At 46.2% G+C, this 26,539-nt stretch overlaps 1 protein-coding gene across 1 annotated transcript in view; it reads right to left on the bottom strand.

Annotated features, from left to right (window-relative positions):
• Positions 1–26,539, bottom strand: part of OGFOD1 (2-oxoglutarate and iron dependent oxygenase domain containing 1) — a 214,463-nt gene that overhangs the window by 33,886 nt on the left and 154,038 nt on the right. The window contains exon 9 of the mRNA XM_078671565.1: positions 25,630–25,709. Coding sequence (XP_078527691.1) covers positions 25,630–25,709 — 80 coding nt within the window. The remainder of the gene's footprint in view (positions 1–25,629; positions 25,710–26,539) is intronic.

The following is a 26,539-nucleotide window of genomic DNA, read 5'->3' as shown; positions in this document are numbered from 1 at the left end:
AGCACTAAGTATGCCAGCAAAGAACGGTCCTTGATGTGCGAATAGTCAAATGCACCACCGTGTGTTTTTTGTTTTGAACATGCCTGGCCACGTAATTACATTGTGGTTTTTTCCCTTCTCTCCCTCATTTTTTTCCAACTAATGTCATTTGTATGTAGCATGAAAGGCAATTGTTTATAATTCCAAGACAAACATGATTTATATATTTGTCCTGAAGATGATGCCATTTATCTTGTTTTTCGGCATCGAAACGTCGTCGACACAATAGGATCATATGTACTGAATATGCTTGTGAATACTATGTACAATGGTCACTCAAACTACAATCAAGTCTGTTCACTGATTATAAGTATACAGACCGATTTGCTCGTTCTTGCCTATACTTGTTGTTTTGTCTTGTTCACTGTGGGTCACGGGCTGTGCCCCCTTGACATTACTTTCTGATTGTGTGCATCGCCAAATAAATTCCTGTCCGGCTGGACAAAGGACATAAATACTATTCCAGTTTGTGTCTATTCTTACCCTGATCACCCAAACTACTAGGGTCCACTGTTTTTGGTAATATGTTAGATCTGTCAGCAGCCTTTGACATGTCCGACACTCCAGGCTTCTAGTGCATCTCCAATCCATCTGAATAATTGGACAAGCCTAAGACTGGTTTGCCTCCTTTTTGTAGTGCAGAGGACAGGAGATATGGGAGCCTCCATTTTCCTCAAAGTCCTCTGAATTGACAGTGAGCCCCACACTATTTAACATGCATCTTACCCGACTAGCCCAGTTGGGGGAAGCCTTGAGGGGCAAAAGTGATCTAATATGCGGAGGACACTCAGCTACTTTTCTCTTGTGGTAGGGGAGAAGAGATTGCGGGTGAATCCATCAATCCTGCCTTACAGCTGTATTCGACTGGATGATCACTCATCAACTGTAATGCAACGCAGACAAATCCAGAATACTATTCTTCGGTCATAACCCCCTGGAAACATGGCACTCAGGGGAGAACAGTTAAGGATCTGGGTGTCAAATTCGACAACTGTCTATCCTTCCAACCACAAATGAAGTTTGTGGTAGGCACATGTTTTGGGCTCCTACACATTCTAAAAAAGTTCTTGCATTTCCTTTCATTCTCTGCAAAGAAGTTGGTCGTCCAAGCATGTGTAACCCCGAGGTAGGACTATGGAAACACCCTGCACCTGGGACTTTCTGAAAACCTGCTTAACAGACTTCAGGTGGTCCAGAACACAGTAGGCCGCATTCTTCTTAGCCTGCCACCGAGAGCACACGTGTCCCCTCACTTATTTCCCCTACACTTGCTCCCAAAAAGGAAGAGAATCTGGTTTATAACACTGATCCTGGTCTACAGAGCACTTCATCATGTAGGTGCAAGTTACCTCAGGCAAGTATCAGCTTTTACCTACCCTCTAGAAACCTGCGGTCAGCCAACAGCCTTCAGACTAGGATACCAAAGATTAGCCCCGCTAGAGCGGAAGGACCTGCCTTCTACCTAGGGCTATCTGCATGGACTAAGCTACCCCTCGAGATACACTCAGTGGGTGCTAACTTGTTTTTCAAAAAAGGGCTGAAGGTGGTCCGATTGTACCATGCAAGGTTGCCTATAAGCACAGTGCCAGGATACTCCCTGGAATAGACGTTGCATTTCATTAATTCATTCATTGAGGTAATACACTGTGGTCATCTTGTCTGTCTTGAAGAGCGCTACTTTCACTGAAATGACCTGGTAGAAGACTGAGTGCTAGGTGTATGGCTAGCAATTCAAATTTTGATATGGCACCTCTCATATTGAAGGGCCAACACCCCCATGGACGGTCATGTTGTTGACATGTGCCACCCAGCCTGTGAGATAGATGTCCGTGGTGATAGCCACTTGCAGAATGGCATCTTCACAAGGCCTACCCTGTAAACAAGTTGTACCTGTTCCACCAATGCAGAGAATGGCCCTTTATCAATACCAGGTTTTTCCAGTGATCCACAGCCTGTGACCAATGCCCCCGCAAGACACTTTTATAGAGTGAGCCTGTTGTGGAGTACCATGGAGATGCACAAGGGCATCATCCCTAAAAGGCAATTCATGGTTCTAACTACAAGTTGATGATTGGGCTGAAAAAGAGCCAGCAGCAGCTAAAATGCCAACACCCTCTGTTGGGGGAGCTTTTCCCGTAACTGCCTTCAACAGTGAAGCCAGGAAGGACCGTATCCACTGATGTTGGAGATGGGACTTGGTGGCATTTATGGTAAATCCCATGGTATGGAGTAGGTAAGTCACTGCTTGAGTGTGGGCTAGAATTGCTGCCTACGGATGCCCTTGATCAGCCAATCGTTGAGGTAGGGGGATGATGCGAGTGCCCCGCCCCGCGAAGATGAGCAACTACTACGATAGTCATATGAAAATTCCTAGATCTGTAGTAACTCCAAAAGGAAGTACTTTGGATTGATAGAGATGTCGACAAAAGGAGGTACCAGTTTTGGGCAGGGTGGTGGTGGGTATGTGAGAACAGGCATCCTTAAGGACGAAGGCAGTCATATAAACGCTTTGTCGGAGCAGAGAGAAGACATCCTGAAGGGTAGTCTTATCAATGTTGAGACAGGATGCAACTGTTTAGAGACCTGAGGGAACCATCCATAGAGAGTAGATACCCTGTCGCTGCTGGTGTGGAGGTACTCTCTCTATTGCGATTTTCTGGGGGATACACTTGTACCTCCTTGTCGAGAAAGCAAAGAAGGGGCTCCGCTGAGGACGTGTCTGCTGGGTGGGACTTCGGGAGGGATTGTGAGAAGCTAGAAACAGTAGTCAATGCACACCTTGGTTAAAAAACACTGGTCTGTTGGGATTTCCTGGCAGTGAGAGGGGATGTCTTGTAGTCTCTACCAACAGGTGATGTGAGAATGGAGGGGAGGTGGGGCCAATCACTGCTTGAAGCTGAAGCTTCTTTAATAGAGCCACTTCTACCCTTGCCTCTGTTGTTACCCTAGTATGTGCCCATGGTGTAGCCCTTGCCCGCCTTCCAGTTAAAGGTCTGTGGATGCATCTGGTGGAAGAGGTGTGGCGTAGTGGATAGGGTGCCTGACTCCGGACCACGGGGTTCACAGTTTGATCCCCGGCGGCAGGTTAGCCCAGCACCATTTGACTCTGGGCAATAGTTCTCTTAATCTTCCCGATGGCCTCCAGCACCAGGACACCTCTCCCGAGGTAGCTGTGTGCTTTATAAATGCTGGTATTTCATTTAATTTCTGGCAGGACAGTAGCTGGTCTGCCATAGCTCCTCCAATTTGTTTTTTGCTTGTGAAAGGAGCCTTTTACAGCCATTGTTTGAAAGGTGCATATGGGCTTCACAATCTCTTTCCTTATCTTTCCCAGCATCTCACCAACCCAGAGGCCGAAGAGATGCTCATTGTCGAACAGAAGCTGCTGCTGGACCTCTGGTTCGAACCCCGAGAAGCGAAATGTGGTGTCTGGATGGTATGCTAGTGTTGATGTCTCTTGAGGCTGTGCCCACAGCGTTGAGTGCAGGACAAATGTTAGCATTCCAGATGTTCTTGCCCTAGGCACAATCTCCTCCTGTCTCTACCTGTACTCCTCCAGAAGTTGTTTTACCAGTTTGTGCATTCCCTCCCACTGGGACCAGTTGTAACTGGAAAGAAGCCTGACAGAGTTTGTGATGCACCAATGCATTCTGCCCCTACAGAAACCCTTTGCCTGCTTCGTCAATTTTCTTGCTCTCCTTACTAGGTGGCACAACATCACCTGTGGCTTTGGAGAGGCACTCTTAAGGGAGGTATGGGCTACCAGGACTCAGGAGGGACATGAGTTTATATGTAAATAGGGCAACTAGGGGAAGGTTTGGATTTCTTAACAATCCTAGTTGTCACTGACTAGCTCCTTGAAGTTGTCCAGGGCAGACGTGAGCATGCTCCTAAGCGTGGGTAAGAACTACACTAAGCGTTTGGACTAGACAAGGAAGTCCTTTTGTTCCTGAATGACATGCATGTTGGCCCACTGAATGACTTTAACCTCATCCATGCTGGTGACGAGCTCAGCTCGTCATGGAGTACAGTAGAGCTCCACTCATGACGAGCTGAGCTCGTCACGGCAGTTGGAACGTTCGCACGCGGGGCTAATTTCCCCGCTGTGCTGAACGTTCTAAAAACGGGTGCGGCCGTGACGAGCTCAGCTCGTCATGAGGGCAGCTCCGCTTTGCCTCATGACGAGCATGGGGGCGCTGCGCGTGCCCCCCTCCCCCCCGCACAGCGGGGGGGAAACACCCCGCAGCGAAGGGGAGGTAAACATAGCATAAGGCGTGGTTGTATGGGTCAATGGATTCATAACGACCACCTGGGATAAAAATAAAAAATAAAGGGTACAAGGGGCCCTCACAGAAGACACTGATGGAGTAAGAGAAGGTAGTATGAGTGAGCGTGGTGGAGTTGGTGGCAGGGGAAGAGAGAAGAAAGGTAAAGGGTTTGTGCCCCTATCACTGTTTCTTCGGTGACTGCTCAGCACCTCAGGATGCTCAGATTGGCCTGTAAACAAAGCTTTTGGCATCAATGAGATTTCACTGCTGGCTTTGGTAGTGCTCTGGCACCAGCATCCGGCATGAGCGTGGATGCTTGACCCTTGGGTGGAGTCTTGGTCAACTCCGAAGCCTTCTGTCAGTGTCGACCGGAGCCCGAAAGCAACAGAGGCCCTGGACGGGGCAATCTTTTGCATCTGTGCTTAGGGCTCAATACCCATCTCCCCAGGGAGAAATGATATACCATAGCCAGATACTTGACTCTGGCTTGGATCTCGGAGGTGGGTGGCATGCATACAACCTGGGCATGGTCTTCATTTGAGGCCTGCTAGTTTTGAGAGCTGGCTTGACATCCTCCTCTCATTTGTGCTTTGGTGCGCTCGGGAGGCACTTTCCCAGGACTGGGATAGGCTGCCGAGATTCTGGGCAGCCATCCTCATCCTTCTTCAGCACCGAAGGGGTCGACTTCTCTGAGGATGTCCAGGGCATCAGAGGATGGCTGGTGGTGATCTTGTGATGGGACCAGCATCTTTGCCTTCGGTATCTTAGGACTGTTTGTTTTTATTCTTATAACACTTTTTATTGAGACTATTTTATATCAACTAAATCAATGCAAACAGCAAGCTCATGCCATGTGGGTCACAACTGAAACACCAAGCAGTGCGTAGATTATACATAATGTCATAGAGCGCAACAAAATTCACAAATAACAACATCATGGCATGGATACATAGTACATCAGACAATAACCATAGTCTCAACTAGTTTGCATGGAATCTTCAGTCCACACCCACTAAAGGACGAGTTACTTACCTTCGGTAACAATATATCTGGTAGAGACACAGTCTAGCCGCAGATTCCTTAACTTAGAATATCCCCAGGCGTCAGACTGTATCCGGAAAACTTTACGCAGCAGCACCTCAGCGTGCCGGGGGCGGAGCCGCACGGCTTCGCCCTGACGTCGTCCACGGACGTGACATCAGTGGAGCCATATAAGCCTCTCCCGGCACTCTTACGTCAGTTTTCGTTGGAGAAACTTTTCCGCGCCACACTGCGGAGCCACCACCAAAAACTGAGAGTATGGCAACGGAGTGCGAAAAAAGATGAAAAAGAAAATAATTTGAATGGTAAGACAGCACCATAAAGAACAGTGCCAGGCACTGCAAACTGAAAATTAGTGAAGGGAAAGAGCAGAGCACCGCTCGGAGAAGCAACCCTGCAAAAGCGAAGGCTAACCCTCCCCGGAGACAGAAACAGGGGAGCAGTAGTAATCCACCACAAGTCGGCACCAGAAAGGGATGCTGTATCCCTTGTAGGAGACCTATAGACTGAGGCAGAGCCAATAGACTTCAAATCAATGGACCGCCGGGGAGGTAAAACACCCCAAGGCAATAGATAACAAGCATTTACAATGCAATGGTTTTGCCTTTGTTAAAGTTAGAGCTATTGGCATTGCTCTTGACATTATTTTTATTTATGTTTTTTTTTAACATAAATAAATGGCATTGTCATTTACAATAGCAGGGCAGGGCACAGGGAAGGGGGGGCGAGGAGATACGAAGGAGAGCTGTGGGCTCAGGGAAGGGGGGGGGCAAGGAGAGGCGAAGGAGAGCTGCGGGCTCAGGGAAGGGGGGGCGAGGAGAGACGAAGGAGAGCTATGTGCTCTTGTTGTAATGCTTGCATGGATGAGTTGGTGGATGCATGGATGGGTGCATGCATGGATGGGTGTATAGATGGGTGTATGGATGGGTGGATGGATAGATGCATATATACAGCCAATCCCTCAACAATTTATGCAATCCACCAACCCATCCAACCAACAACCCATCCATGCATCCATGCACCATGCATACATCCATCCATCATGCATCCATCCACCCACTGCGTCCCACTCCGACCCCTCTAAATATAACTCATTTTTTTCTGTATATAGAGATGACTGTATTCACTAGTATATGCAGTAGACCTTCCAGTACATCTATTCATATCCCTTCCATATGTATAATTCAGTTGGCATGGTGAGTGAACACCTGAGCTAATTGAAAATTAACCTGCACTGGGAACCACCTCTACAAATTGATGGGCCGTTTTCGACTGGGATTCCATCGTTCACACGCTACTGTGTAAATATACTCCTGTGGAATTGAGGCATGGAACCCCAAACATTTGTCGCGTTAAATTGATGCTGCGCATCATCGAAGGAAAGGCGCGGAAGCTCTACTGTCTCAAAGCCTGTAACATTTGTATAACCATGACGCATTTTATTTGACGTCATGCTCGTTTGTATGGGAAGTTTAACACAAGTATCTAAAGCAGATGGATTTAGCGCACAGCCTGGGTTTCTCAATATTCACAAAATTTGAATGGTTAACCAAAAATGTTATTAAGTTAAATGGGTGCACCCTGGGGTGACGTTTATGTCCTAAAACGTCTATGAAATCAATGATATTTTTGTGCTTCCATATAGCCTGGTCGCACCCCCCTTTGGGGCACTCATCAGATGAAGGTTGTAATCTTCAATTAATGTTTCAGAAATAAACGTTCATACAAAAAGTTGCATTAGATTCTTTCTTTTGAATTTTATTCATTTATGTGGATTTTTTATTTTGATCGAAGCAGTGAAGTCAACACATTTTTTCATTTTCAAGATATCTTTAACTTTGTCTCCAATGCATTTCGAGCACAAATTGCTCTTAATCAGGGAGAAGTTCCTATAACAAAGAATATACGCTGACTTTCTGAATACATTGCAGGAAAAAAAATTGTGAGCAATTTGTGCTCGAAATGCATTGGAGACAAAGTTAAAGATAGCTTGAAAATTAAAAAATGTGTTGAAACATTAATTGAAAATTACAACCTTCATTCATCTGAGGAGTGCCCCAAAGGGGGATGCGACCAGGCTATATGGAAGTTTAACACAAGAACACAGAGATGGGAATATACTCGGGTCTCACAGACCCCAGAGAGATGCTATTGGCTGTGTGTCACACACCACTGTGTACCTCGCTGCACAGTGTACTTGTACCTCACCCAGCTATTCCCTAGGTACCTCAGAGTGCTGCCCCTGGCCTGTACACGACCCTTCTGTTCACTGTGCTGCTCCTGCCTGCCTCTCAGCGCTATCCTTCCAGTGTTACCCCCCTACTTCTCAGCGCTGCCCCATGTGTATCACAGGCTTCCTCTACCCACTCCACCGTACTATTGCATATACCTCGCACCCGTGTTTCCGCTGTACCTCACAGCGTGCTACTGCTGCGCTTCTTGGCTCTATCTTCTGCGTAATTCGTCCATTCCCACCTCTGCCTCTTATCATGCACTGACCTCACTTGAGGTTGTCTTGTTATCTTCTCTACCTCACGCCACGGAACGGTGCTATTCGCTTTACACGGTCTGTGTGCGCCACAAGCTGCTCCACTTACCTACCTCACAGGACAACTGCCTATATGAAAACCAGCCAGAAGAGTTTCCATTGTTCTGCCTCCGTAGCACCAAAGTTTGAATGACATCTCAGGCGGCTCGACAAGTAGCCCAGCTATACGCTTTCAGCCATTAGTTTGACACTTCAGTCGTATTGTTGCTTAACTGAGGGGCCACAGTGGCTTTTCCAGAGGGCCATTACCACATGGGGGTGCCCCGCCTTTGTCATCCTCGCTTTCCCTCAGCTTCTGCCCACCACAGAAGTTGCTGAATATACCAAGAGGCAACATGGAGAAACCAGTCAGTTAGTTAGTTACTGCAGTGACCGCGTGGCTTCACATAAGTGTACAAGGACCTCCTATATCCTGTCTGACCATGGGGTATCGCTGCTGCATGACCATTTCGGTTTTTGAAAAGAGAATATGTCCGTGTTGCAAGCCTATTTTAGTTAAAAAAAAACAAGCAACGGAGAGTGAAAGGGGAGGGGGGGGCGGGATCGGGCACACGGGGAGGGGGGCGGAACGGACACACGGGGAGGGGGGCGGAACGGACACAAGGACAGCGGGAGGGGGCGGGAACAGGGACACAACAAAATACCTAAACTTACAAAGTGAAAACAAATTTTTAAACAAAATACTCCTTACCTGATCCCTGATCGCTTCGTGGGAACTCGAATGTTGAACTAACTCCAACAACAAACGCATGTAAAATGAAGAAAAAATGGCGACTCGAGAAAAAAAAATAACACACACCCACCGCCGCGATGACGATCCGAAGTGGGGGGAGAGTGAAAAAATGTCAGGAACGCCCCCGAATCTGGTCCGGCCTTGACGGACAGATCCGGCTCCCAATGGCTAGCCTCCATTTATGGAGCTAGCCAATGGGAGGAGGGGGCGAGGAGGGGGCGGATACCCGACCCCACAGAGCAAAACATAAGATTTTGCTAGCGCATGCGTACTTCGTACGCATTGCCAAGCAAAACCTAAAAAGGAGGGTGGTGAGTAGACTCCACACTGGATGACCCAGGTGGGTAGGGATGTAAAAGGATACATGACACATGAGTTTACCGCCCAACAATGAGAAAGGGTGTAGTAGCAAGTAAAACAGAATGAAGCATCCTGGAGAGGAGCGAAAGAGGTCACCCCGCAGAAAGACAAAGCCACCCGGAGGGAGGCAAATGCAGAATACCCGGCCTGACACGCTCCTCACAGAACGGGGAGGATGGGCAGGCATTAAGGAATCTGCGGCTAATTTGTGTCTCTACTAGATACATCATTACTGAAGGTAAGTAACTCGTCCATCTGATAGAGACATCTAGCCACAGATTCCTTAACTTAGAATAGATACCAAAGCCATACCCATAGAAGAGGCAGGTCTGCGACTGAACCCCACCAAGTTCCAGAGTGAACTTGGCCATCAACAAGGGGACGAAACACAGTGGGGACAGCAATGCCAGTATAGCCAACACCAGACCACGAAGCTCTGAAAAGAGCAGAAAATAATGGGAGGCAAAGGCTCCACAAACCATGAAAGAACAGCACGAAATCCACTGTGTGTATACCGGGGTTGAGAGAAGGAAGCATAGAGCTAGAAAGGCCGGTGCTGAAGTGAGAGTTGATGGCTCCGGAAGAAGAGGAACTAAACCTAGGGCCCAATGGATACGCAGGATCCGATGCATTCACAGAGAGGAGAAAACGGTATGACATAGTCAGCACATACCGGTCAAATATACACAACAGTGGAAAAAAGCACTGTTGAATCTGTACGAGCCAAGATATGTGGGGTAGCAATGGCAGGATGCCGATCCATGGCCAGAAGTGGCGGTATTCCCAAAAACCCAAGCCACTCTAGTATGCAGGCGCTCCTTAACAAGAGATGGGAGAGGGCGGATGGCAACAAGCAGAAGCACCCAGCACACGACCACAGTAAGACTGGTACTTATGTGGAAGTCAGGAATACTAATAAAAAAAGTGAGGACGCAAGAACCACAGCAAGCATAGGTAATCCCCCTGTAGGGAAGCATGGGCAGCCCAGAGACACCCAAGAGGTCGCACCATGAGCAGACCGCAACAATCACCCTCTTCAAAGTAATCCAGGGCCACAACTGGGTACGTGGTGAAAACTTTTAATGCACAGAATAAAACAGCATGATGCATTTCAGCTAACGAGCATTCCTCAGACGCTGTTCGATTCTCGGATGCCTCCTCCTCCTCTTCCCTCCTTTGTAGATTGCTGCAGCCTTTCCATTCGTGGGAGATCAGCTGATTTAGTTGCCGGAAGAACTGTAGTTTAATGAACAACTACAGCTCCCAAGATGCACCCTATAAAATCCGGATGGCAACTGAATTAAATATTTTTCAAATGTTGAAATGCCAAGCAAAGGAGGGGCCGTGTAGTGGCTGGTGGCCCCACTTATAAAGTGTTAAAAAGCCCTCTCGTGTCCCAAACGTCCAAAGCCCCATAGCTGGAACCAAAACCGGGCCGTGATGCGAGAGGAAATCAACCCGCCTCCCCGTGAAGACACAGTCTGCCTATGACAGCAGCCACTTGCCTGGCCCGTTTCTCTGGCGGTCCTGGAACATTCAATACCTTGAAATTTCTGCCACGATGCCAGCAAAGTTCCAGGACAACTTGTATGGGCGGGGCCTTGCATCGAGCTCCTGGCAGACGCAAAGTATATGCCACAACGATCACCCTGTTCAAAGTAATCCAAGGCCACAACGGGGTACGTGGTGGAAGCTTTTATTGCACAGAATAAAAGAGCATGATGCATTTCGGCTAAAGAGCCTTCCTCAGACGCTGTGCGATTCTCTGATGCCTCCTCCTCCCTCCTTTGTAGATTGCTGCGGCCCTCCCATTCGTGGGAGATCAGCTGATTCAGTTGCTGGGAGAACTGTAGTCTAATGAACAACTACAGCTCCCAAGATGCACCAGATAAAATCCGCATGGCAACTGAAAGAAATATTTTTGAAATGTTGAAATGCCAAGCAAAGGAGGGGCAGTGTAGTGTCTGGTGACCCCGCTTATAAAGTGTTAAAAAGCCCCCTCGAGTCCCCAACGTCCAAAGCCCCATAGCTGGAACCAAAACCGGGCCGTGATGCGGGAGGAAATCAACCTACCTCCTTGTGAAGTCACAGTCTGCCTTTGACAGCGGCCACTTGCCTGGCCCGTTTCTCAGGCGGTCCTGGAACATTCAATACCTTGAAATTTGTGCCACGATGCCAGCAAAGTTCTGGGACACTTTGTATGGACGGGGCCTTGTATCGAGCTCCTGGAAGACGCGAAGTATATGCCACAAAGATCACCCTCTTCAAACTAATCAAAGGCCGTAACGGGGTACGTGGTGGAAGCTTTCAATGCACAGAATAAAACAGCATGATGCATTTCGGCTAACGAGCCTTCCTCAGACGCTGTTCGATTCTCGGATGCCTCCTCCTCCCTCCTTTGTAAATTGCTGCGGCCCTCCCATTTGTGAGAGATCAGCTGATTCAGTTGCCGGGAGAACTGTAGTCTAATGAACAACTACTGCTCCCAAGATGCACCAGATAAAATCTGTATGGCGACTGAATTAAATACATATATATATATATATATATTATATATATATATATATATAATATATATATAATATATATATAATATATATATATATATATAAATAAACACAAACTCCTTCTTCCGAATGAGCAGAGACCACGCAGGGGAACACTTTGGAGGCACACTTTATTACGTATTTGGCGAATGCATTTCGGCATAAGGATCAGCCTTCATCAGCGCCCACATCTCCAGGTAGCTTTCAAACACATGGGCTGAATTCTGCTTCCCTCTTATTGGAAGAGGGTCCGCCCCGCCTCCCTGATGTAATCTGCTCACTTGTAGTCAGTCCACAAGGTGTTCGTGGACTACAACACCCAGGAAGCCTTTTGGTGTTCCGAGGTAAGTGCTGCATGGGGGGATATACACGCCACAATGTACAGCGGAAATGTCACAGCAGTTCGTGTGTTTATGAAAGCAAAAATTCCTGTTTGTTTACGGAAAGAAGCGCACCTCCTTGGGTCCCCAAACTGCCTCACCGTAGACCTCGGGATTCAAATAGGTAGGGGTAACTTGGACAGTGCCTGCCATCCAGCGCGCGGCTATTACACCGCGTTACTACCAACATTCTTCCCCAAAGTCCATGGTGGGTTCCCGGCCTTCCAATAACTTGGAAAACGAACAACAGCTGCGGAGGCAGCAAAGCCAGTGATGTCGGGAACCAGCTTGCGAGATATATATATATATATATATCAGTTAGCCCGAGATGAACAAAGGCCTCAGGCAGCTCGGTTTTTGTTCCGCTTTATTTGGTGTCAAGTTAGCAAGCTGGCCGCATACAGGATTCAGCATTCATAGTTCAAATGGCCAGACACGTTTCAGGAGAATTCTACTCCCTTCATCAGAGGCAAAGCTGCTGAAATAGACGGGATATTTCCACCTTGCACCCAATTTATCTAAAGTCCCGCCCATGTGGGCGTGGCCAACCCCGTGGCTTTATGGATCTTGCAGTGCAGGTAGGTACTACTCCAATGAGTCCCAGTCAAATTTGAGCAGTAAATTGTAAAAGTATTCCCCCAGTGGGTTGAAGGTTGAAAAATGTAGACTGCACAGCCTCTGCTTTTGAAATGATGCCGGGAACTCCCTGCCTTCTCACGGAGTCAGCTTCACCTGGCATCCGAGCATGCACATAGCAGGGGGCCTCTTCTCTCGGCTGGACTAAGCCACTCATATCAAACAAGGAGTTAGCCCGAGATGAAAAAAGGCCGCAAGCAGATCGGTTTTTGTTCCGCTTTACTTGGTGTCAAGTTAGCAAGCTGGCCGCATACAGGATTCAGCATTCATAGTTCAAATGGCCAGACACGTTTCAGGAGAATTCCACTCCCTTCATCAGTGGCAAAGCTGCTGAAATAGACGGGATATTTCCACCTTGCACCCAATTTATCTAAAGTCCCGCCCATGTGGGCGTGGCCAACCCCGTGGCTTTATGGATCTTGCAGTGCAGGTAGGTACTACTCCAATGAGTCCCAGTCAAATTTGAGCAGTAAATTGTAAAAGTATTCCCCCAGTGGGTTGAAGGTTGAAAAATGTAGACTGCACAGCCTCTGCTTTTGAAATGATGCCGGGAACTCCCTGCCTTCTCACGGAGTCAGCTTCACCTGGCATCCCGAGAATGCACATAGCAGGGGGCCTCTTCTCTCGGCTGGACGAAGCCGCTCATATCAAACAAAGAGTTAGCCCGAGATGAAAAAAGGCCGCAAGCAGATCGGTTTTTGTTCCGCTTTACTTGGTGTCAAGTTAGCAAGCTGGCCGCATACAGGATTCAGCATTCATAGTTCAAATGGCCAGACACTTTTCAGGAGAATTCCACTCCCTTCATCAGTGGCAAAGCTGCTGAAATAGACGGGATATTTCCACCTTGCACCTGATTTATCAAAAGTCCCGCCCATGTGGGCGTGGCCAACCCGGTGGCTTTATGGATCTTGCAGTGCAGGTAGTTACTACTCCAATGAGTCCCAGTCAAATTTGAGCAGTAAATTGTAAAAGTATTCCCCCAGTGGGTTGAAGGTTGAAAAATGTAGACTGCACAGCCTCTGCTTTAGAAATGATGCCGGCGACTCCCTGCCTTCTCACGGAGTCAGCTTCACCTGGCATCCCGAGCCTGCACATAGCAGGGGGACTCTTCTCTCAGCTGGGCTAAGCCGCTCATATCAAACAAAGAGTTAGCCCGAGATGAAAAAAGGCCGCAAGCAGATCGGTTTTTGTTCCGCTTTACTTGGTGTCAAGTTAGCAAGCTGGCCGCATACAGGATTCAGCATTCATAGTTCAAATGGCCAGACACGTTTCAGGAGAATTCCACTCCCTTCATCAGTGGCAAAGCTGCTGACTTAGACGGGATATTTCCACCTTGCACCCAATTTATCTAAAGTCCCGCCCATGTGGGCGTGGCCAACCCCGTGGCTTTATGGATCTTGCAGTGCAGGTAGGTACTACTTCAATGAGTCCCAGTCAGTAAATCGGGTGCAAGGTGGAAATATCCCATCATTTCAAAAGCAGAGGCTGTGCAGTCTACATTTTTCAACCTTCAGCCCACTGGGGGAATACTTTTACAATTTACTGCTCAAATTTGACTGGGACTCATTGGAGAATGCTTGAAGAAACGGACACCAATGATTAGTGGTAAAAGCAGGTCTTGATTTATTAACAGCTCACGGTCAGACGCGTTTCGAATAACGATGTATTCTTGTTCACTTGGCGGAAACGCAGTCCGCTTTCCATATTTATATTCTGTTTTTGTGTGATGCTTACACCCCCATCACATGACAATTAAACATAAAAGAAATACTCAATGGCTTAAATGCATTTGCTTTGTAAGTCTGCTGGCAAAACGTCACACAGTCCGTGTTGACTAAACATATTGATACAAGTTGTTGCACATGGTGTTGTTCACTGGAATTCAATTGCATGAATGCAAATTTATAATGTTGAATATAAGTATCTAGAATGTATCACATGGCAATAATGACATTCATGTATTTTATCACTATATAAATAGAAGTATAAATATATATATAAAAAAATAATATATATATATATATATAAACATAATTTATCTGTATAAATACCTAGTAGTTATGTCAATCATTAAAATATGCGTTAATTATAGTACTTATTAATTGTAAGCAGCATTTCGGAATCAATTCCTAAGTTTGAATTTCTCTGAATCGCTATCAATACGGATAACGTTCTAACCATAAGTGCAAACTAGCAATGTTGGACTGTGCAAATGTGCAATGGAGTATGCCAGACATAATGTTATAAACCTAGCAGCTGCCTGATGAGTTTTAAGAAATAGTGCAAATGTGAATGTGCAAAGTTGCTAAATGTGCAAATAGATTTATAAGAGAAAAAAATGGGGTATGCTAAAATATATATACATTAAAAATACAATGTATATATTAGAATCAATAAAAACAGATATTTGGGGAATAGAGGAAACGGTAAAATGTCATGTTCGATAAGTTGATAAATGGCCTAAACGTTTAGAATTGGGCATAAGGTGCTAAATTTGAGAGAAAATTGTGTAGATCCTCTGTGTTGTTCAATCCTTTGGGGTATTTGCTGTCTAATTCTAAGATGAACTTGGATTCCAATTGTCTAAGTGATTTTTCACTGTTGCCTCCCCAAGGGTATTCAGGGACGGCTGCAATTACAAAATACTCCAAGTGTTTAAGATCATTGTTATGGACAGCTTTAAAATGTCTAGCTACCGGGTAGGCCGTATCATTGTTCACTATTGCCCGAAGGTGTTGAAGTATCCTGACATGCACTTGTAGTTTGGTACTGCCTACATATCTGAGGCCACAAGTGCATGTCAGGACATATACGGCAAACTCGGTTTTGCAGTTAAAACACCCTTGTATTTTGGACTCATATGGACTGAAGGGGCTTTTGTATTTGGTGGTTGTAACACCAAATTTGCAGGCCCTACAGGATGTGCATTTATAAAAACCCTCCCTGCGCTTTAGCCAGGTACTTTTACTGGCTTTGATGTTTTCCGGGTTACTGCGCACTACCTGTGATCTCACTGAAGTGCCTCTACGGTATGTGATAGTAGGAATGTTAGGTACTTCAGGGGCCATAACTGCATCTGTCAAAACAATCGGCCAATTTTTGTTAATGATTGATCGAATTTGGCGATGCTGGTTGTTGAATGTGAGGATAAGTCTAGGTGTACTACTTACTTCCTCATCCCTTACGGTTTCATTGTCAGAGTCCCTACTGGCAGGTGGGGGATCTAATAAGGATTCTCTAGTTCTTGTTTTGACCTTATTGAGAGCTTTGTTGAGAGATGTAGTGTAACCTCTTCTACAAAACCTTTCTAGTGCCTCCCTCATGCAGATTTCTTGTTGTTCAGTTGTGCTGCATATGCGTTTAATTCTCAAAAGCTCACCATAGGGGATGCTTTCTATTAAATGCATTGGGTGGGCACTGGTTGCGTGCAGTTGCCTGCTGTGGCTTTTCTAAGGAGGGTGGTTTTGATTGTTTCATTTTCTACATATACTTTGACACCTAAGAATTCTACCTCCTTATCACTGATATGTGAGGTGAATTTGAGGTTGACTTGGTTGTCATTGAGATCAGTAATGAAATCCTTAGCACTATCAGAGTTACCGTGCCAGATAATAAAAACATTGTCGATAAATCTCAGCCACAACCTTCATGCGTTTCATATTGTTCTCGATGTTTTGTCTTTAGGGTCTGCTCCTCCCACCAGCCAACCATCAAACAGGCATAGCTGGGGGAGAAGCAAGACCCCATCGCTACACCCCTCTGTTTTTTATACATTTGAGTCCCAAACATAAAGTAGTTGTTGTTAAGGCACCATTCAATGCTTTTGATTATAGTTTTGTTGTGTTCATAACACTTCGCCTGTTTGTTGTTAAGGAAGTGTTTGGTTGCTGTAAGTCCCACATCATGGTTGATGCATGTGTATAGTGATTCTATATCCAAGGTTATCAGTTTCATGTTTTCTTCCCATTGGATATTTTTGATTTTTTTCAAAAAATCACCTGTGTCCTTAACTAAGTCGGCAATTCTTTAACCAGATCTTGTAGGTAAAAGTCAACATATTGTGATAGATGTTCACCTGCACTGTTTATGGCCGATATTATTGGACGGCCCGGAATTGGACTTGTATCTTTATGTGTCTTCGGAACAAAGTATATGGAGGGTATAGTTGGGTATTCACTCCATAAAAAATCAAATTCATCTCTCGAAATCATGCCATCTCGTTTGCTTTGTTGGATGTGTTTTCTAAGCATCTCAATAGCTGCCTTGTATTCTTTGCTGTTTATTGGTTTATAGCATGCTGTACCGAATATATGTATATATATATGTATATATATCCCCACCAATTGCTGACCTTAATAGAAAGTCAGCGGGACACATCATCCGGGTAAACAACAAAGGATTTATTTAGCATAAATGAAGTGCTTTCCTGCAGTCCGTGAAATGCTTTGGCAGATGGGTTTCTGGCCGGAATGGCCGTCATCAGTGCAGGTCCAACAGGCTGATCGATTCTCGTGGGCTTCAGAGACCACTCCCTTAGTTAGTATCTTGACTCCTCCTCCCACAGGCAGGAGTGTGGATTGGGCTGAGGATCCCAGGTCCACCGCATGATGGTAGTTGCAGTCCTCACGTGGTTCCTCATACAGTGATGTGGAACTCTGAACAATATACATATATATATATATGCAAAAAAGAAGGAGAGAACTCTGGGTAGGTCTCAGTTTAGGTGGAAATCAGCTCCTGTTAGAGCACTCTCAACACCAGCGACACTCTAGATCTGCTCACCTCAAATGTCTGTTTTTCTATCAAAGTTTTTAAGCATATGATTAGACAGTGCTATCCATGCCGAGATAGAAAATGACAAAGTCTTTCGCCATTTAAACAGCAAAGTCTTTAAGCATAGGACTAGTACAGTGCAGTCCTTGCCGAGCTGTCAAATAACAAAAGCCATTTATCACTCCAGGCACAATATTACAGCTTTGAATTGGTAAAATACCAACTCAAGCCAACCTGAAATGAATAAAAGCAACCCCTGACACAGTGTTTCGCTCTAATTAGAGCTCTTCAGAGAGGTATAGCTTTGTCCAGACACAAGGGAGCACCCAGTATTAAGTCAAAACAAAACCCTTTCAGGCATAGAGTGACGCATAAATTATGCAAAAAAGAAGGAGAGAACTCTGGGTAGGTCTCAGTTTAGGTGGAAATCAGCTCCTGTTAGAGCACTCTCAACACCAGCGACACTCTAGATCTGCTCACCTCAAATGTCTGTTTTTCTATCAAAGTTTTTAAGCATATGATTAGACAGTGCTATCCATGCCGAGATAGAAAATGACAAAGTCTTTCGCCATTTAAACAGCAAAGTCTTTAAGCATAGGACTAGTACAGTGCAGTCCTTGCCGAGCTGTCAAATAACAAAAGCCATTTATCACTCCAGGCACAATATTACAGCTTTGAATTGGTAAAATACCAACTCAAGCCAACCTGAAATGAATAAAAGCAACCCCTGACACAGTGTTTCGCTCTAATTAGAGCTCTTCAGAGAGGTATAGCTTTGTCCAGACACAAGGGAGCACCCAGTATTAAGTCAAAACAAAACCCTTTCAGGCATAGAGTGACGCATAAATTATGCAAAAAAGAAGGAGAGAACTCTGGGTAGGTCTCAGTTTAGGTGGAAATCAGCTCCTGTTAGAGCACTCTCAACACCAGCGACACTCTAGATCTGCTCACCTCAAATGTCTGTTTTTCTATCAAAGTTTTTAAGCATATGATTAGACAGTGCTATCCATGCCGAGATAGAAAATGACAAAGTCTTTCGCCATTTAAACAGCAAAGTCTTTAAGCATAGGACTAGTACAGTGCAGTCCTTGCCGAGCTGTCAAATAACAAAAGCCATTTATCACTCCAGGCACAATATTACAGCTTTGAATTGGTAAAATACCAACTCAAGCCAACCTGAAATGAATAAAAGCAACCCGACACAGTGTTTCGCTCTAATTAGAGCTCTTCAGAGAGGTATAGCTTTGTCCAGACACAAGGGAGCACCCAGTATTAAGTCAAAACAAAACCCTTTCAGGCATAGAGTGACGCATAAATTATGCAAAAAAGAAGGAGAGAACTCTGGGTAGGTCTCAGTTTAGGTGGAAATCAGCTCCTGTTAGAGCACTCTCAACACCAGCGACACTCTAGATCTGCTCACCTCAAATGTCTGTTTTTCTATCAAAGTTTTTAAGCATATGATTAGACAGTGCTATCCATGCCGAGATAGAAAATGACAAAGTCTTTCGCCATTTAAACAGCAAAGTCTTTAAGCATAGGACTAGTACAGTGCAGTCCTTGCCGAGCTGTCAAATAACAAAAGCCATTTATCACTCCAGGCACAATATTACAGCTTTGAATTGGTAAAATACCAACTCAAGCCAACCTGAAATGAATAAAAGCAACCCCTGACACAGTGTTTCGCTCTAATTAGAGCTCTTCAGAGAGGTATAGCTTTGTCCAGACACAAGGGAGCACCCAGTATTAAGTCAAAACAAAACCCTTTCAGGCATAGAGTGACGCATAAATTATGCAAAAAAGAAGGAGAGAACTCTGGGTAGGTCTCAGTTTAGGTGGAAATCAGCTCCTGTTAGAGCACTCTCAACACCAGCGACACTCTAGATCTGCTCACCTCAATTGTCTGTTTTTCTATCAAAGTTTTTAAGCATATGATTAGACAGTGCTATCCATGCCGAGATAGAAAATGACAAAGTCTTTCGCCATTTAAACAGCAAAGTCTTTAAGCATAGGACTAGTACAGTGCAGTCCTTGCCGAGCTGTCAAATAACAAAAGCCATTTATCACTCCAGGCACAATATTACAGCTTTGAATTGGTAAAATACCAACTCAAGCCAACCTGAAATGAATAAAAGCAACCCCTGACACAGTGTTTCGCTCTAATTAGAGCTCTTCAGAGAGGTATAGCTTTGTCCAGACACAAGGGAGCACCCAGTATTAAGTCAAAACAAAACCCTTTCAGGCATAGAGTGACGCATAAATTATGCAAAAAAGAAGGAGAGAACTCTGGGTAGGTCTCAGTTTAGGTGGAAATCAGCTCCTGTTAGAGCACTCTCAACACCAGCGACACTCTAGATCTGCTCACCTCAAATGTCTGTTTTTCTATCAAAGTTTTTAAGCATATGATTAGACAGTGCTATCCATGCCGAGATAGAAAATGACAAAGTCTTTCGCCATTTAAACAGCAAAGTCTTTAAGCATAGGACTAGTACAGTGCAGTCCTTGCCGAGCTGTCAAATAACAAAAGCCATTTATCACTCCAGGCACAATATTACAGCTTTGAATTGGTAAAATACCAACTCAAGCCAACCTGAAATGAATAAAAGCAACCCCTGACACAGTGTTTCGCTCTAATTAGAGCTCTTCAGAGAGGTATAGCTTTGTCCAGACACAAGGGAGCACCCAGTATTAAGTCAAAACAAAACCCTTTCAGGCATAGAGTGACGCATAAATTATGCAAAAAAGAAGGAGAGAACTCTGGGTAGGTCTCAGTTTAGGTGGAAATCAGCTCCTGTTAGAGCACTCTCAACACCAGCGACACTCTAGATCTGCTCACCTCAAATGTCTGTTTTTCTATCAAAGTTTTTAAGCATATGATTAGACAGTGCTATCCATGCCGAGATAGAAAATGACAAAGTCTTTCGCCATTTAAACAGCAAAGTCTTTAAGCATAGGACTAGTACAGTGCAGTCCTTGCCGAGCTGTCAAATAACAAAAGCCATTTATCACTCCAGGCACAATATTACAGCTTTTATATAAGATGGACATCTAAAAAGGATGTGTTGCATAAAACAAGACAAGGGTACGCTATAAGTACCAACAGTATTGGTGAAACAGAGTCGGAAGGACAAGTCCAGATCTGTAAGCGACATGAGCCACCCGTCCAGGAGGAGCCACAGTCCCCCGCTAGAAAGACAAGGAGATGGAGCAGGACACGAAAGTGGAAAAAGTCAGGACCAACGGAATGACTTAGGGATGTACAGACAACACTAGCCAAGAAGCAAGCATCCTGAAGAGAACACTGCCCTTGAGAGTGTTACTGTAGAAACCCAAAGTAGAAGCGTGGAAAACACCTGCGCAGAAAGCAGCAGGGAGATAGGAAAAAACTCCTGTTCGATAAGTGCCCAGAAAATGAGGGCAGAAGGCAGTGTACAGCATAGACGAATGTGGCGAAGACGCCACCGTCTATAGACAAGCCCAGACAGTGCTGAAGCTTGAGAAAGCACTACCCATTCTGGAGAGTGGAGGGTAGAACCAGTGAACGCAGAAGTGGAAGAGAGAACGCATGCACCGTATGATAGCGAACATGCCAGGGTGCACCCACACTACGCGCAGACATCGAAGAGTTGTGCCGTGCAGTTGCACCGCCTTTGCGTCATACGATGGCAGGGCATCAGCCATGGAAGAACGGTGTTGGAACAGAACAAGGGGGCCCAAGGGACAGTGGCTGGCTAAAAGAAGAGCAGCCAACATGGGCGAAGAGGAACACAGGAAAGCTGACAAATGCCTTTGGGAAGGCAGAGCCTCTCGGTAGGGAACCCCTACTGAGGCTACAAAGCACTATGGACAACCATAGACCCCAACTTTAACTGAAAGTGCAATAGAGCGACACCAACGTGTAGGTCGCATAGCAGCAGAAAGAGAGGGCAGACTGATCCACAGAAGAACCTCTGTGAGGAAGACTCCACAGGAGCATACCAAGCCTTCCTTGTAGGAAGGTAGCTACACAATAGCCAGCAAATACCCCACATAGGGTAAGTCTTAACCTCGGCAAGGGGGCTCCTCTTGAGGGAAGCTCACCAACAGAGGACTGAAAGGAAGACAGAACCAGCTGACCTGAACAAAGGCAAACATGGCGGATTAGCCGCTTAGACAATATGGGTATTATGTCATGAACCCAGGCTCCCAAACAAACAAGGCAGTACTGCCTTTGCATAAGAAAAGCCACACAAAGTCATACAACGTATGAAAAAGATAAGGCACAAGGACTAGAAAGCTAAGCCACAAAGGCCAGAGAATCACAGGAGGCCAGACATGAGTCGGGAGACCGCTGAATCAGCATGACAATCAAAAAGGTACACGCCATTGAATAGCAGATACTGAAGAGCGTCCCGAACATTGTCGGGAAAATGACAATCACGCAGCCATGTATGCTGGCGCAAAGCAATCGACTGGATCATTGCCCTACTCACAGAGTCTGTAGCATCCAGGGCCGATCGAAGGGAAAATTGTGCCATTCCCCAACCATCAAAAAGAAGGCGACGCAGGTCAGCACGGGGCCCTTCTGGGAGAGAAGGAAGAAGGAGCTCAACCAAGTCCCATAGGGCAAAGGAAGCACATGCGAACACGCAAGACATGTTCAAGGCACAGATGCCCGGACTGGTGGAGGCAAAAATGTGGAGACCACATGTCTCTAGCCAGCGAGACTGCCTAGACCCTGAGCTCTAGGGTAAAGGGACAAGCAAACAGGATCGTTTGGGGCCAGACGATACTGGCGAGCAATGGCCCGATCAACAGGGTCACAAGAGGAGGGCCCTGCCCTGGTACCAAGCAAGATGTCAAACAAAGACCCACTAAGGGCCAGCAAAGGTTCCACGTCCACAGGCTCAATGTGGAGAAAAACCAGTAAAGAATCAGAAGGCAGGTAAACCACAGGGGGCTGCAACTGAAGACTATCTGCAGCCCTGCGAACTGCGCATGCGAAAGCCGCACTAGCCTCTGTCGCTATTCTGGGGGTGACAATAAACCATGTGTCGGGGACGGTTGGAGGCTAACTCGTCCACTAGCCGGTAAGGGTGGATGAGCTTGAGGTTGATCCGAAGGCCATGGAACGCTAGGCACCTGCATCAAGGGGCACTGAAACGAACCCGAGAGTGGTGAACCCAGAGGAATTTCATCCTCATGTAACAGAGGAGCATTAGGCGCCGGCATCGAGCGATGCCGAGACGGCGTCGTATCGACGTCGAGAACCTCCAGAGGGGACTCGATCTGGGCGCGGTCCGACAGCGACTCGACCACCACCTGCGGGGAGGAAAGAGGTCGACAGGGCGTAAAACTCGGTGCCGCAGCCGACGTCAGAATAGGAAGCCACACAGGGCTATGTGGAGACTGGACAAGTGGGCTGAACGGATTACTGGGATGCCCCTCTGGGCCATGTCCCGACACTGTATCGACTCCAAAACCAGAGTCTATGCACACAGCTGGCGCAGAGGAGCAATCCGCCGGCAAAGACCAGACATGAGTGCCTTCCTCCTCTCTGGCACCTGAAGGCACACCAGGGAGAGGGGGTGACCCGAAGAAAGACTGGAGAGCCCTTGAATAGGCCTCCATCTGGGTCCGTGATGCTCCGACAACTGGAAAGGGTGGGTATGGAGGAGATGACTCCTGGGTGCCTGTGCCTATTAAAGACAGAGAGCAGCGGGTCCCAGCGTCATGTTTAGGGGAGGGAGACCTCGGTGACTTATGCGTGTGCTTACCGGTCTCCGAATGACGTCCGCAGGAACGACCCAGTGAGCATCCAGAGAGGGAGAGCGGCGGTGCGAAGGCGGAGGATCGGACAGCTGGGCGGCCAGCAGCTTCATACGACACTGCTTGAGGGACTTTGGTTTCATCTGTTGACAGGCGTCGCACTCTTCAGAGTCGTGGTGCACTCCTAGGCACCACAAACATATTGCATGCGGATCTGTGACAGACATTTGTCGCACACAGGTCTCACACGCTTTAAAGCCCGAAGGCATCACACACTGTTCTCTGATGCCGAAGGCATCGAGAAGGCTTCAAAAACAGGCCAAGGACCCGCTGGTTTTCCTGGACCCGCAATGGGACGCGGAAAAGAAGAAAACTGACGTCAATGCGCCGGGAGAGGCTTGTATGGCTCTGCTGACATCATGTCCGTGGACGACGTCAGGGCAGAGCCGTGCGGCGCAGCCCCTGGCACGCAGAGGTGCTGCTGCAGAAAGTTTGAAGGATCCAGTCTGACGCCTGGGGATATTCTAAGTTAAGGAATCTGCAGCTAGATGTCTCTATCAGGTTTCAGACTTATATTTGTGGGGACCCCCAGTGCCTTATGCACCAGTTTTTCAATGCTGTGCAGGAGTCCATTCCTCGGACCCATTCATGTATGGACAGGCCTGTGCATCCCTCCAGTGTGTAGCAAGATCTCTCTCGGCCACCATATATGCTGTTGCAAGTAGGGAATGGACTGTCTGAGTTCATTATCCTCAGCAGACCAATTTTGAGGTCAAGTGCCACAGGGAAACGCACAACCCGCCCCAATCGCCTATTGACTGCCAACCAATATGCTTGTGCCCCGAGGCAGGTACAGATAGTGTGGTAAACGGGTACCCGAGGTGGACCCACACTGCAGACACGCCGAGTCACGGGCTCGATCCATACGCCGGAGGCGCTCGGGAGAATAAAAAAATCCTATGGAAATACTTGAACTGAATCAAGACAAGATGCATAGATAACGCAAGTACCCTCAAAGCCATTTCTTTGGGCCTTTTTCAAGCAGAAGATAAGGAAGGACTCACAGGGGGCATGGTCATAGTCGGTAGAAAGATACAGGGTGCAGACATCATGATAATCCGACCACGGGTATTTGAAGTTGAACTGGAGGCAATGCTGAAAAGCTGTCCGTTTCATCACACTCTTCTGGTCAGCATTCTCTCAATTCAAAGTCCGAAAGAGGACACTTGGTTCCTGACCGGCATGGGAAGGCCTCATGTGCATTAAGCATTGGTTGTAGGTCCTCGAAAAATATCTAATGACAAAGCATGGCAAAACATTGTTGAGGCACGGGCTGGTTCAAAATCTAACTATCTGGACGTCTGGGTCAAAATCCAACTGTCTGGGCTAGAGAACACAACTAAGCAAAAGACACACAATTTATGGATGGAATGCAGTCAAAGCATTCCCCCCCAGTCAAGAGATCTGGGTTAAATCCATCATTCTTTTGCTCACCATGCCACCCCAGTTTAGACCTGGCCATATGCAAATCAGTCGTGACCCTGTGCCTCATGGGAACAGACCAGCCCAAACTGCCAAGCTAGGTCCTCCCTGGACCGGAAACAAGCATCCTAGGACCGGTTTTGGGCTTTCACCCCACTTCAGCCAGGATAGCTTGATTCCAGTGGCACAGTGAGCTCAGGACCCACGTCTGGGCATACCTGGAGCACTTAGGGCGAGAAAGCAAAAGACACACAATTGATGGACGGAATGCATAACAAATTAAACATTCACCCCCAGTCAAGAGATCTGGGTTAAATCCATCATTCGTCTGCTCACCATGCCAGCCCAGTTTAGAGCTGGCCATATGCAAATCATTCTTGACCCTGTGCCTCATGGGAACAGACCAGCCCAAACTGCCAAGCTAGGTCCTCCCTGGACCGGAAACAAGCATCCTAGGACCGATTTTGGGGTTTCACCCCACTTCAGCCAGGAAAGGTTGATTCCAGTGGCACAGTGAGCACAGGACCCAACGTCTGGGAATACCTGGCGCACTTGGGGCGAGAAAGCAAAAGACACACAATTGATAGACGGAATGCAGAACAAATCAAAACATTCACTCCCAGTGGAAACACAACTAACTCAGAGCGCTCTCTGTATACGTCTGAAATAGGTGGCGACATTATACTTTTTTTTCTTTCTTTTTTTTAAACAGAGTTAATGCCTATCCGCATTGTTCAGTAAGGAAGGAGTCACAACACATCTTGTGACTCAAAATACTTTTTGGAACAAAAACAACTTCCAAACGTCTGAACATAACATTAGCTGGCAGGAGCATGTGTATCTACAGCCACATATTTATATCTCAACTTCCAGCTAGGTGTGAGATGCAGGGGTTGTCTTTTATGACTAATAGAAAGACATCATTACAGACATTGTGAACCATTAAAATATCGTTTTAAGAACTGTAAATTAAGACATTACATTCAATAGATTTCAAGATATACCTTTTATAAAAAATATATTTTAATTGACCGTTCAAGTTTTTGAAACTGCCCAGAAGGCTAGATATTAAACCTACCTCTTATTTGGAGGCCCTCTTGTCCTTAACATGATATCTTCATTCGCCAGAGCTTGACAAACCTCTTGAAATTTATCCAACTAGAAAAATAAAAGTATTATTTGCATCAAAACTAAAGTTAAACGTGTGAATGTTTATTGCTCTTCAATAAAAAATGAGGTGACCGACAAGCCCAAACTGCATCACCACCTGTAGCAAGAATGCACTGGATCACTGTGGACAACGTCTTGTTTTTTCCGCTCAACACATTGCGATCAATTGCTGCAAACAGGATGGAAGTTGCAAACTTCAGACATCTCTAGAAAATACCTTGACCACAAGCTGTTCCATTCCTCCCTCAAAACCAACACTGGATTTTTGGTGATGTTCTCTTTGCAAGCATAACTTCAGCATCCCCAATAGTATCAACTTTTTAAGTCAGCCAATATTGTTTGCATCTGTATAAGAAGCCAAATTAACTAAATTGTAATATTCTCTTTAAAGAAGCAGGTTGTGGCAATTTGAAACCTGCTCTACAATTCTTTTGTTGAATCCTATGGCTTTTCCATGTAGAGGTAAATATATTACCTGACAGCAAAAATGTACATGGCCTCCCAGAATTACAGGATGAATTCAGAAAAAACGAAGGCAGTCTAATCACCTGGTTAGTGTAGTAGTGCGACACTCCCATTCTGTCAGAATACCCAGCTCACACACAGCACCCATCTCTTTTGATCTCGGCACCCCAATGGCAAACAGTTACAAAACAAGAAAGGGAGAGTGAATAAAACACTGCATGACCATATTTGGTAAAAGAAACAAACAGGACGAGGGCATCACTTATATTTATATCAGAAATAAAGCATGTATGAAGTGGAAGAATTCCTTATACCTATCCCATCTGAACTACCTTCAAAGAAAGAAGAGCTCT

The sequence above is a fragment of the Lissotriton helveticus genome, chromosome 12 (genome assembly GCF_964261635.1).
Source record: "Lissotriton helveticus chromosome 12, aLisHel1.1, whole genome shotgun sequence".
Lineage (NCBI taxonomy): Eukaryota > Metazoa > Chordata > Amphibia > Caudata > Salamandridae > Lissotriton > Lissotriton helveticus.
This window is presented reverse-complemented; position numbering and strand designations above follow the sequence as displayed.